At 35.1% G+C, this 13506-nt stretch overlaps 1 protein-coding gene across 2 annotated transcripts in view; it reads left to right on the top strand.

The window, feature by feature from the left end:
* Positions 1-13506, top strand: part of DNMBP (dynamin binding protein) — an 81186-nt gene that overhangs the window by 33141 nt on the left and 34539 nt on the right. Inside the window, exon 1 of one of the 2 annotated variants that reach the window (XM_051981854.1) lies at positions 3244-4521. The exons of the other annotated variant lie outside the window; for it this stretch is intronic. Coding sequence (XP_051837814.1) covers positions 3390-4521 — 1132 coding nt within the window. The 5' untranslated portion in view covers positions 3244-3389. Of the gene's footprint in view, positions 1-3243; positions 4522-13506 lie in introns of those variants that run through there. 2 annotated transcript variants of the gene reach the window in all.

Here is a 13506-nt window from a genome sequence, read left to right as displayed (position 1 = left end):
CCTTACCTCCCAGTCATTATTCTGCAGATTCTTTCTCAGGATGATTTATGGATCACTGATGTCCTGAAAAATGGTTTTGCTAGCCCATTGGCATGGTGATGAAATCAGAGTTTGGGCTGTGATAGGCAGCAGCATTTGGGTGAGGAACGCTCCTGGGCACGCGTTATTAGCCTGTCCTTATGTTCTTCAGTGTGGTGAAGAAATAGGGCAAAGCAGAAATGGTCAGTGCATTGGGGAGAATGGCATTGGGGTCAGGAAAGGGAATGGCAGATATTCTATGGATTCAGTAGTGGGGGTCTCTCAGCTGGCCTAACAGCCATTTGTGAGGAGAGTTAGTAATCTCTGGTAATGTTTGAGTTGTCCTTGTGGTGATCATAGAACCAGAGAGCCAACTCTACATTATAACCTGAAAGGTTTGTAAATGGGTTGTTGACTCTGGAAGTCCCGGGAAGGCATCCACTATGTCTCCCACCAGGATTCTATGTGTAATCCTAAAGGGTTCACTTGTGAACTCACATCCACTGAATTCCTCCTAATATTAAGTCAGAAACTGAGGATCATCTGGCCACTGATTACTACCCTAAAATCATTTTGATCACTTGATCTCTCTTCGACATCAATTAGCCAACTGTAACATTACACACACACACACACACACACACACACTCTCTCTCTCTCTCTCTCTCTCTCTCTCTCTCTCTCTCTCTCTCTGAATTTGAGCCTTTGAAATCAGGAGCTCATTCTCTTCTACTACTTCCATCCCTGGGAATAGGAGATTCTCTCCCAAAGTGGTGATTGTTGACTCTGAGTTCCTCCCAAGTTCACTTTTTTTCTTGTAGGACTTGTTGTCTTGCCGCCTAGTCCAGTTCATCGCTGGGCTTGCTTCATCAAGTTGATGTTCAGGGCTGGCTCCTCATTGAGCCACCGGCAGACTCTGCTCTGAACTCCAATTTCTGAAAATCTGAATTTTCTGACCTTTCACAATTCATAAGGTCATAACTTGTCCTTTATTTGTCTGATATTATCACATAAAATCAGAAAAGAATAAACAGGAAAAAATAGCACCTACATGAGGAGATAATGCGGCTTGTGCAGGTGGAAGGTCACTGCCCCTTTCACTGCTGCTACCCCTCAAGAATTACAGCTCTTCTTGCCTATTGTAGTGTCACTTGAGTGAAGTTGGGGACCCCAGGATGTAGACAAGGAAGGCTAGTGCTACAGTGCTGCATACAGCATGAGATGGGAGCTAGCAGAGGAAGATAAAGCTAGCAAAAGTCACTGAGGGAAAAGAATTACAATATAGGTGGGGCTTGGTTAGGGAGGATGGTTCTCTAGGGATACCTGGTGGAAAGAAGCACCAAACCTGCAAGGGCTAGTCAGATTTTAGTGTTCTCTGAGGGTGTGTGGGACCATACAGTGGGGAGGGAGTAGGGAGTAGGGAACCTGGACCTGCTGTGGAGATAATGGTGAGGGAACTAGTGCTGATTCATGCTGGGGAGGAATGTCCAAGGAATTGGGCATTATTACTGATAATCACATTCCCCTTTGGCCAGAAAACAGTCTTTTGTCTGTTACCACATGCCTTCCTTTAGCTAGGTCACCCAGGGAATTTGGGCTTCCCTTTTCATTGCCTCCATGAACATGAAGAAAGAGAAATCAGTTTCATCTGTTCAGGCCTTAGCTCAAATCTTACCTTCTGAATGAATCCTTTCCAGGTTCCCTTCCCCAGCACACATGCAGATTACTTTCACTGTCCTGCATCCTATAGTTTTTCACAAGTTGTCACTCCCATTAGAATGTGCTCATCTGGAGAGTAAGGACTAAACCCAGGTCTTTTTCCTTTTGTATCCCTAGTTCATTGCCTAATTCAGTCCCTAAATGCTTTTTGGTTTTAGGCAGAAATTGTTTTTATAAATATTTCTATGGTCTGTACATTGGCTGAAGTCTTTCTACTTTCACTGTCAAAGTCATAATCTTTGCAGTCCACATATTTAGCATTAATTTCTCTATAATTCCTTGGTCAAACCAAAGGCTGACGACACTCAGTTCTGGCTTATCACCATTTAAAAGGTTGATTACATTGCATTGCTTGCATGGGGAGCCAAGGACATATGGACACAGATTCAGCATGTTTAAGGGGAATTTAAGTCTAGGAAATCATTAAATATATCAGTATAGTATCATAGGATGTATAATATATCAGGGACTTGAGAGAAGAAGGAATGTAGATGTTGCAAGGAAATTTGAAGATCATAGATTTTGGGTTCACAGGAACCTTAAAGTTCAGTGAATTTGACTTCATTTTAAAGATGAAGTGACAGATTAAAACCTCATCACCTCATTTTATAGATCGAGCTCTCAGAGAATCTTGATTACCATTAATTGACCAGCAGTTAATAGCAAGTCTGGGACTAGAAGCCAAGCTTCCCAACCAATTCTTTGGTCTTATTCCTTTTTGCTGTGATCAGGAACTGGACAGAAGTTTAAGAACTCGGAAATGAAAGAGATGAGTTAAAGAGCCTTAATAATTCTAAATATAAAAAAGAACATGAATATTCTTGAGACTTCTTAGGCAGGGTCTACATTTTAGTAAAAAGTTTGAAGTGGTCTTCTGGGGTAGTCTAGTATTCCACTTATATTTTGTAATACAAAAATTATCTTCATCTGACTGGAGTAGGGGGAAATAAGTCTTTTTCATTTCTTCAGCACATCTAGGAGTTTTAATATTAGTATCTTATAATTTTATTATTCTATTTCTGGTAACCTGATATTTTCCATAATAAAGCCATACAGAAAGAAAGAAAAGCTGACTTCTAGAGTCTGGGAGAAGGCTTGAATTTTGGAGGACAGGGAAAAGAGAATGTTGGATTCAGAAAATAGAGGAAAAGGGAAAAGAATTGGGAGGCAGCTTGGATTTTACATGAAATAATTTTATTTGACCACTTAACCTAAGTATTTTTAAGGTAGTTTTGCCTTTCACCTTGCTTTTCTCGACACCCCTATCTGTTCCTCCCCGCCATTCCAAAGGCTTCAGCCTTTACCATGACAAAGCAGCCTAGCCAGTTTGACCAGCTCCTGGGAAACACCAAACAATACTTCCAACAAAGTCACATGATACTAGTTACTAATTACCTTCCAGCCCAGATGGGGAAAGATAAAACAGCTCACTTACTGATTGGGCATTTAGGTTTAAATAACTATATACTCTACTGCGTTCCAGCAGAGACATCAAGAGAAGGGAGTGTTTAATATAGAGAAATACCTGAAGAGGAACACAGCCCTGGGCGAAGCTGCACCTGCCTGAATTTTAGCACAGCATATATCCATAGAAGAAAGAGAGTTGTGGAGTCGAGAATGTGCCCTCATGCCAGGTTTATTATACATTAAATATGGGTGAATCCCAAAGGATTCGAGAAGAAACAGAGACAGTGAAAAAGGATCATCGAATTCCTAGCTGGGAGTATGAAGATTGTAGCAGTATACAAAAGAGAAACCCTACAAAATTGAATAGTCATTATAGAGAACGTTTGGATTTGAAATACAGGACCGAGGAGCAAAAAAATAGAAAACGGGAATGTGGTTATTGGGAATTCGGAAAGGCTGAACCAAGCTTTGTTGACTCCTGGAATGTGGATTGTTACCATGAAATTCTTAAGGAGACCACACAAAGTATGAATGAGGACCATGGTGATTATATAAAACTGAAAAATGTAGACTCTGGAAGACTGAATTCCAGAAATGAGGATGACTGTTTTTCAGAAAGAACAGATCTAGACGGGACAACAAGGTATGGGAAGAAGTCTCATGACCACTTTGCAGATTACAGGAATTTGAATTGTGATCCTGAAGATTTTAAAAAACGTGGTAGGCAGAAGATAGACTACAGTATTTTAGATGATTGTTTGGGGAATTTTGATGACCTTCAACCCCCCAATATGTGTCCCAGAAGTTTTAATGACAAATCTGAGGATTTTCAGAAAGCTAATTACTTTGATGGGAACCTGAAATATTTGCATTATGAACCAAGGAATTATAGAGAAATTAATGCTGAATATGTGGACTGCAAAGATTTTGATTTTGACAGTGAAAGTAGGAAGATTGTCAGCCAATGTACAGACCATAGGAATATTTATAAAAACAATTTCTGCCTAAAACCAAAGACTCAAGTTATTGATCAGATCGCTTTTCATCATGAAAAAGAAAGTTATGACACTCAGTTTTTAAACTGTGAGTATAAACTTCAGAACTGTAGAAATCTAGATTTTCAAGACTTGAAATATAACTGCAATGACAAGTCACTGAAAGACAGAAGGCTTACCCTGGATAGTTTGGAGAACAGTGGGAAAGGCACAAAAGGTCATCGACCTGGGATTCCTCAGAGTCCCCCAGAGCTGAGGCAGGTCTGGGATTTGGAGGACAAATTGAGGGGCTCTGACTTGTGGGGAAGGAACAGCCTTTACCGGCGGACTGCACCCAGCACCCTGAGGCGCTCAGAATTTGTGCAGAACAGGAAAAGAAAAGGTACTAAAAGTAGCTGCTTAAAAATAGACTGGAAAAGTCATTCCCATGATGTGTCCCTTAGTATTGTGGTGATCATATCACTGCATTCTTATTTAGACTGACGTTGAGGACTACCAGCCTTATTATGAGGCTCTTTTGAAGTACCTTCCCAAAGCAAGAAAGTTCATTATAGTGTAAACGTGTAACATGGTCATTGAAATAAGACTGGTTTCTCTTAAGGATCTTTTTTGAACCCTCAATGTCCTTTCCAGTGTCTGTAACTAAAATAATCTTTCTCTTCACTCTGAAGCTTGTTTTGATTTATTTTGAATGCAGTCAGTGTTCCATGATTGATCAGAACACGCAACCTAAGAATTATAATAATGAACTAACTCTATTATCCTACTTTGTTTCTAGGATCCCCCACACTTACAAAAAAATTCTAAAATCATTAATCATAATTTCTTTGATCTGACTGTAAAATGGTTTTTTTCCCCCTTATATTTCTTGCTGTTTTCTTTCTTGCTCATTTCTCTTTTCTTCCTCCTTTCTAGCGACCTTTGGGTTTGTTTATTCTTTGTATGAGCTCTCTATTAACACCTTAAATTAACTCTCTCATTCTTCTTGTCATAGTCGAAGTAGAATTTATCAGGGTACATTATGTTGCTCTTAGTCCCAAAAGCTGGTTAGTTTTCAGAGAGAGACATAAGGAAATGAAGGATTTTTTTTTTTTAATTTCAAAGTGAAACTCTGATTCAGAGTGAGACTCAGGCTTTACCCTGAACTGAAACTTATCTTCCAGATAGAAGACTGATTCTCTTCCCAGATTATCCTGATGTAGTAGAAAGATAATTTAAAATCAGGTGAGATTTGACTTTGAATTTAGTTTATGAATTGTGTGGTCATGGACCAATTAGTTAATTTTTTCAATACAGTTTCCTCATCTGTAAAAGGGGATTAGTAATATCTATAGTACATGCCTCACAAGATTGTTGTGAGAGTCAAATGAATGAATATTTCTTCAGCACTTTATGAACTTTTAAATGCTATGTAGATTAAAAAAAATATTAGTCAGATTTGAAACATGGATCACTATAAAAGGCCCTTAAATGGCTCCCTGAATGATACTCTGAGTTTGAATCTTCTATGAGATTACTCTGAACCAAAGCAGAGCTCTAGGGAATGATCTGTAACTCCAAAGAACCACTGGAATCAGATAAAGCTCTTCAGTGTGCGGTAGAGATAGTATTGTGGCTGCATCTGACCTCATGTTGATTTTTTTCCTTTTTCACCTTCCTTTTGTGGTTCATCCACCTTACCTTGATGTTTTTTTCCTCCTTTCTTTGGTTACCTATTGTATTGAGCTGCAGGCCTCCTTCCAAATTTGATTTGCTGAAGTTGCATTCCTTCAGGGCTATTAGATTATGCCCAGTAATTTCTCTGAAGATTTAACTGGTTATAGCTCAGACACAAGTTGACCAACTTCATTTCTATTTGTAACTTTCACTTCCATACCTCTCTTAATACAGATAGTATATTTTCTCCAACTCAGTTAATATCCCTTTCTCTTCTGTTTTGCAGAAGTGATATTCCTGTTGATTTCTCAAAGTCACATTTAAAATTTTGTTATTATTCTAAAAATATGATGTTTTTCATTCATTAGGCAGGCTGGTATAGCACATGGTAGACAACCCTTATAGAAAGTCCTAATTAGAATGAAAAGAATTTTATACCTTGGAGATAATCTAGTGCAAATTAATTATTTTGCACAGTGATTAAATGACTTGCTCAGGGTCATGCACAAGTGAATTACTGGTACTGCAGAGTCCATTTTCATCATTAACCTTTACTTTGCTTTGACTTATTCCAGGTTATTCCAGGAGATTTTGCTGCCGAATAATCTTGAGCAGGTGATTAGCCCCAAGTTAGCTTATCCTTCCTCCCATGAGGGGTATATGTTAAATCTAAAGTTGTCATACAGATGGTTTGGTACAATCCAGCATATACTCAGGAAGGTAAACTGAGGATGACTGCAGAGACCTAAGTCCTTAGTGTTTTGGGAGTCACAGAAGTCTTTTTTAGCTCCTAAATTCTAAATTTGCACTCCTACATTCTCAAGATCTGCTAAGTTACAAAATAACACATCCTCTTTAGCATGGAAATAAGATTTTGCATATGGTATGTATAATGGGCCTTAAGGGTGAGATGTGATTGCTTCTCTTCTCACATTCCTCCTTTCCTTTGTGCCATTTCAATTCAAGGGACATAGGTCCTGGACCATCATATCACACTGTGTTCATAAACAAAGACAGCACACACCCAATTACACATTTCTGTTTTTTATATCTCTTCTGAACAACATACTCTGATCTCTACTTCTCAGGCTCTACTTTGGACTTTCTGGCATTTAAACTAATATAGAGGTGAGACGTTATCACTTCTTCCAGATTCTGCATCTTCCATTTTGAGATCTTTCATTTTTTTAATTAGTCATAACCTCGTTTGTGTGGTGGTTCTTTGATGTATAGTCAAATTAACTTTGGACAATTCATTTTCTAGGCCTCAATTTTAATATTTGTCAAATAAGATGTTTGGAAAAGATCTCTGATCCTAATGTGACCTTGGCAAGCTATCTTATATCACCTTATAAGAATATTTTAGGAATATTGCCAAGAAAGCATAAGCTTTATAGATGTCTATATATCTTTTAAGTAGATTTCTGATTTTTTGAATTATCAAGCATTTATTTATTTTTTAAAACTCTCCCACTTCCTGCACTCACTTAAAGAGAAGGGAAGAAAGAAAAAAAAGAAAAGGAAGAAGGGGGGGAAAAAAGAAAAAAATACAGAATACTTGCATAATCTAAACATTGTTAGATAAAACATTTTCATGTTCCCTTCATCCAAAAATGCATTACTCATTCTGCATATTAATCCAGCATCTCCTTGTGATGAGGGAGATGTTATTCTTCATCAGTCCCCTGAAATCATAGTTGATCATTTTATTGAATAGAGGTTTTTTTGAATAAATTTTTAATGTCTTTGGGTTTTTGAATATCACTATGATTTTTCTCAGCATCCTTTCCCTTTGTCACAGAGAATCATCCAATATGACAGTATTTTTTACTACATGATAAATGGGTAAGTATCTACTTGTACAAAGCTCTGGAAAAATCAGAAAAAGAGATAATCCCTGCCCTCAATAATGGGGGAAGGCAGTACTAAAAAAGGAAGCTAAAAAGGAGAGGAGAGGTGGTTTGATGATGGTGTAATCACAATCAAGCACATTTCTCCAGCTTATTTACATCTATTTTTATTTCTAAATTGTTTTGTAGTTGTATTCATATAATTCTTGTGTGTATTTGATAGACAGAGTTTGTATTTTGTGCTTTCTATAGTTATTTCAAATGGAATTTTTCTTTCTTTTGCTCATGGGTTTTATTAGTAACATACAGAAGTGTTGATTTGTGGATTTATTTTATCTTCTGCAGCTTTCCTGAAGATATCAATTTAAGTTGATTTTGTAGGGTTCACTTTAAGTCTACCTTCACTTCATTTTATTTATTATTATTATTTTTTAACATATGCTTATTCTTTCAATTTCTTTTAATTGGTTTATTGCTATGGCTAGCATTTCTAACACTGTATGAAATAGGAATGATGACAATGGATGGCCTTGTTTCACTCCTCAATCTTATTAGAAATGACTGATTTATCCTTTGATAAATATGATATTGACTCTGAATTTTAGATATATTTTATTTACCAAGTTAAGGAAAAATCCCATTTATTCCCATATTTTCTCATGTTTTTTAACAAAAATGGGTATTATATTTTGTCACAAGCTTGTTCTGCGTATTTTGGAAAAAAAATCATTATTTGTTTTGTTGTTCTTATTAATATGGTACTTTTGTTTATAGTTTTCCTCATATTAAGCCAGTTCTGGATTTCTGGTATAAATCTGACCTGGCCATTATGTATTTTCTTTGCAATACATTGCTATAGCCTATTTACATTTAATTAAAAATTACTAAAATTGTTTGCAATTTGTTCATTAGGGATACGGATCTATAATTTCTTTTTCAATTTGGATTCTTTCTAGTTTATATATCAAGACTATATGTGTCATAGAAAGAATTTTCTTGTATCTTCCTTTACTATCATTTTAGTTTGTAGAATATTAGAATTAATTGTTCTTTGAATGTTTGGTAGAATTCACTTGTAGATCTCTCTGGTCCTGAGTTTTCTTTGGGAGTTCATTTATGTTTATGATAAATATCTTTGATTTAAGATCTCCCCTCCCTCCAGGAAAAGAAAAAAATCAAAACAAAGCAGCTCCTACTTTTATTAATCCAATTTTTTTTTGCTTTCAGTTTTGTTACTCTCTTCTTTGATGTTTAGTTGAAGTTTTAAAATTTGTTCATTTTCAAGTTTTTTTAGTTACATGGTCAATTCATTAATCTAGCCATTCTTTCTTTTACTAATTAAAGTGCTTAGAAGTAAAAATTTTCTTGTAAAAACTACTTTGGCTTGTGTTTCAGAAATTTGAGTGTAGTGTTATATTGTTATCTTTAAATTATCCTTTTATGATATATTTTTAGTCACCAACATTCCCCCCCCATGACATTTACTAGAATTAAATTATTTAGTTGCTAGTTATTTTTAATACTTCCTTTAATAGTCCTTTAATTAATCATTGTAGTTACCGAAGAATTGTGAAATTTACATACTCTGTATGTAATTGGTTTTTGCAAAGGTACCATAACAATATGTGTGTTCCTTTCAGTTTCCCTTCAATAATTACCAGTTAGAAGTCTATCTTATTGAACTTTTCTAAAATTCTATTAAGGTTCTTTCTTAATTGCTTTTTTGTTTAATTTTTTCTAACTTTGAGAGGTGGTTATATTGGTTTCCCCACTTATTATTAAATAAAATAAAACAAAATATTAAAAAAAAATTTATATATCAAATAGAATAGCACCTAAATATTTAAAAAAAAAAAAAACAGTAACTTTATATTGACAGAATCCATGCCAGGGTAATTTTTTTTACAACATTATCCCTTGCACTTGTTTCTGTTCCGATTTTTCCCCTCCCTCCCTCCACCTCCTCCCCTAGATGGCAAGCAGTCCTATATATGTTAGATATGTTGCAGTATATCCTAGATACAATATATGTTTGCAGAACCGAACAGTTCTCTTGTTGCACAGGGAGAATTGGATTCAGAAGGTAAAAATAACCTGGGAAGAAAAACAAAAATGCAGATAGTTCACATTCATTTCCCAGTGTTCTTTCTTTGGGTGTAGCTGCTTCTGTCCATCATTTATCAATTGAAACTCAGGTCTCTTTGTCAAAGAAATCCACTTCCATCAGAATACATCCTCATACAATATCATTGTCGAAGTGTATAATGATCTCCTGGTTCTGCTCATTTCACTTAGCTTGATATATAAATGTTAAGTATTAAAATTAATTCACTGTGATATCTTTTGGCAAAATAGAAATTCCTCATTTGTTTCTTTTAATTAAATATTTTTGGTGTTGACTTACCTGAAATTTTGATTGCTGTTGTTGCTTTTTTAAATTCATTTGAGACATAGTAGATTTTGCTCCAATCCCTTATTTTTAACTGTGTGTGAATTTTGGTATTTCAAATGTGTTTCCTACAAACAGCATATTGTTGAATTTTGCCCTCTTCCTGTTTTATGGATGATTTCATTATTTATATGTTTGTTTTAATGAATGACATGGAAAGGACAAATTTCTCAAATGAAGAGCTAGAATTCATTCATTTAAATGATCATTTATACACTTCAAAGCTTTCCAGAATTGCAAGATAAAGTGTTGTATTTATTAAAATGTTACAAGAATACTAAGAGGGAAAGGATTCATCCAAAAAAAAAAAAGTCATCTATACTTAATAGCTGAACTATTAAAACCTTAAGTAATTTAGGCTTGATCTGTTAGTCATTTAGTCTTTGGGATTTTAATTAGACATATTTATGCATATGAAAGGTATTCTTCTTATTTGTGGATTTGGAATTTTTTTTGAGGGGTAGTTGGGTCCTGTCCAACTCTTTATGACATCATGGATCCTTGCATACCAGATCCCTTTATACTTCACTATCTCTTGAAGTCTGTCCAAGTGTATCTTTGTTTTTTTCCATGACACAATCCATCTTTCATCCTCTGTTGTTCCCTTTTGTATTCAATCTTTCCCAGTGAGTCCCATCTTCTAGTTATGTGACCAGGCTTCAGCTTCAATATTTGATCTTATAGTGAATTGCTTGAAGTAATTTCATTTAAGTATTAACTTATTTGATCTCCTAATTATCCACAAGACTTTAAAAAGCATTGTTTTTGTGGCATTCAACTTTTCTTTTAGTTCAACTTTTACAGCTACACAATTTTTTTAAAAAAGTTTTTTTTCCTCATTTAGATTACTTTATTGCTATTTTTTAATCATATTGATTTTTTTAAATTTTATTTTTTAATCATATTGATTTTCAAAACAAGTATGTTAAAAGTGGTCAAAATTCTCAATCACCAAATTATGTGCAGGGATGGAATCTTATGTAAAATCAGATTCCCAATACTTTTTAAAAAATTTTTATTATAGCTTTTTATTTATAAGATTTATGCTTGGGTGATTTTTCAGCACTGACCCTTGCAAAACCTTCTGTTCCAACTTTTTCCTCATTTCCCCCTCCCCTTTCCTGTAGATGGCAGGTAGACCAATACATGTTAAATATGTTAAAGTATATGTTAAACACAATATATGCTGCACAAGAAAAATCGGACTTAGAAATAAGGTAAAAATAACCTAAGAAGGAAATCAAAAATGCAAGTGGACAAAAACAGGAATGGAAATGCTATATTGCGGTTCACACTCATTTCCCAGAGTTCTTTTGCTAGGTGTAGCTGGTTCTCTTCATTATTAAACAAATGGAACTGATTTGGTTCATCTCATTGTTGAGGAAAAATGTTTTTTATTTCCAAAACATATGCACAGATAATTTTTCAACATTGAGTCTTGCATAGCCTTGTGTTTCAGATTTTCCCATTCTTTTCCTCATCCCTTTCCCTAGATGGCAAGCAATCCAATATACGTTATACATGTTAAGATACATGTTAAATCCAATGTATGTAAATATATTTATACAATTCTCTTGCTGCACAAGAAAAATCAGGTCAAAAAGGAAAGAAAATGAGTAAGAAAACAAAATGCAAACGAACAACATTAAATAGACTGAGAATGCTATGTTTTTGGTCCACACTCAGTTCCCACAGTCCTCTCTCTGGGTATAAATGGTTCTTTCATGACAAAATTGTTGGAGCCTACAGTCATAGAATTCTACTGGAAAAAAAAAACATAGCTTTGATTATAAGGACCTTTGTTGGCAAGGTGATGTCTATGCTTTTTAATATGCTCTCCAGATTTGCCATAAATTTCCTTCCCAGGACCAAGAATCTTTAATTTTCTAGTAGCAGTTGCTGTTTGCAGTGATCTTTGAGCCCCAAAATATTAAATCTGACAATACTTTAATTTCTTCTCCCACTATTTGCCACTAAGTGATGGGACTAGTTGCTAAAAGTTTAGTTTTTTGGAAGTAGTAATCCTATTTTGAGTAGACCTTTGGGTAAGCCTTCTATGGAGGAGGAATTATGCTGGGTGATCTAAGAGAAAAGAATTCCTTTTTCAAGCACTTTACTTTCTACTGGGGAATATATAGACTGATAAGCAAAGAGATAAGTGCATACAAAATAATCTGAAATAAAGTAACAACTCAGTCTTTGAATAGGAAATAACTCCTGAGTAAATTCTTGAAGGTAGAAATTCTACGAGAAGGGAAGGAGGAAAATCATTTTATGTATGAGAGAAAAGGCCATGCAGAGATCCTAAGTTAGAAAATAGAATGCTTTGGAGCTGCAAGGAATAAGTGGGTCAGTTTGGCTGGAATGGAGAAGGGCTAGTAATGTGAAGGGAATCTGGAAATGTAATCCAAAGCCAAATGGTGATTATGAGATTTGAAACTATGGGGATTCCTTGGCAACATTGTCTGATGATACTTTATGAGAAAATAAAGAGAGTTATGAAGAAACTTCACATCCTCTGAGAAACTTAGGGACCTCCAAAAGGTGAAAGAAAGACACTGGACTTTGAGTCAAAGGACATGGGAGGAGCCCTGTCACTTATGTATGTATGACTTTTATGACTTTTGAATGAGTCACTTAACCTCTTTATCTTCCATTATTTTTTTTTCTATAAAATGGGATTAATAGAAGGCCGTTGGGGAGGAAATTAGTGTGTAAAACTGTCAAGTACTACATAAAAGTGAAATGCTATTATTTAGAGCAAGGTAGCAGGTAAAGTAAGGTTGGAAAAATCCCTTCAAAAAATTAAGAGTTTCTGATCCCAGGGAAAGAAAGAGATAAATATAAAAATATGTTTTATATATGTCTCTCTTTTTGTGTGTATTATACATAAAATATTCAAATGAAATAGTTTAAGTTGATTAGTTTCTAAGTGGGAATAGTATAAAACATTCAGCTTATTTACTTTTAAAATAAAAGAGAGGGATCAGAAAACTCTATATGAAATCATTAGTACAAGTGTTTTGCCTATTTTCAGAAGAAGATTTTGAAGCTCAGGGAGATTAAGTGGTTTGTCACAGGGTTCATTCTCCCCCCTCCCTCCCCTCCAAGTTCAGTTACGAAGCACTTCTTATCTGATCAGTCTTAAGATTTCCATAATTAGATTAAGAAAAAGGAAAAGGAAGCCTAGGATTTAATTCCCTGTTGTTGTTTGTTTGTTACCTCTCTTTATAATAGTAGACAATTTTAGGACCATAGTATTATAGGTTCTTGAATTTAAATCTAGAAAAGACCTTTGATATCATCTAATCCCGCTGCCTCATTTCACAAATGGGGAAACTTGAGGACCAGAGAAGTATGACCTCTCTCTGGAATAATCAGTCAATCAAGTAAACATTTATTAAGGGCCTAC

Source organism: Antechinus flavipes, chromosome 2 (assembly GCF_016432865.1).
Source record: "Antechinus flavipes isolate AdamAnt ecotype Samford, QLD, Australia chromosome 2, AdamAnt_v2, whole genome shotgun sequence".
In the NCBI taxonomy this organism is placed as follows: domain Eukaryota; kingdom Metazoa; phylum Chordata; class Mammalia; order Dasyuromorphia; family Dasyuridae; genus Antechinus; species Antechinus flavipes.
This window is presented reverse-complemented; position numbering and strand designations above follow the sequence as displayed.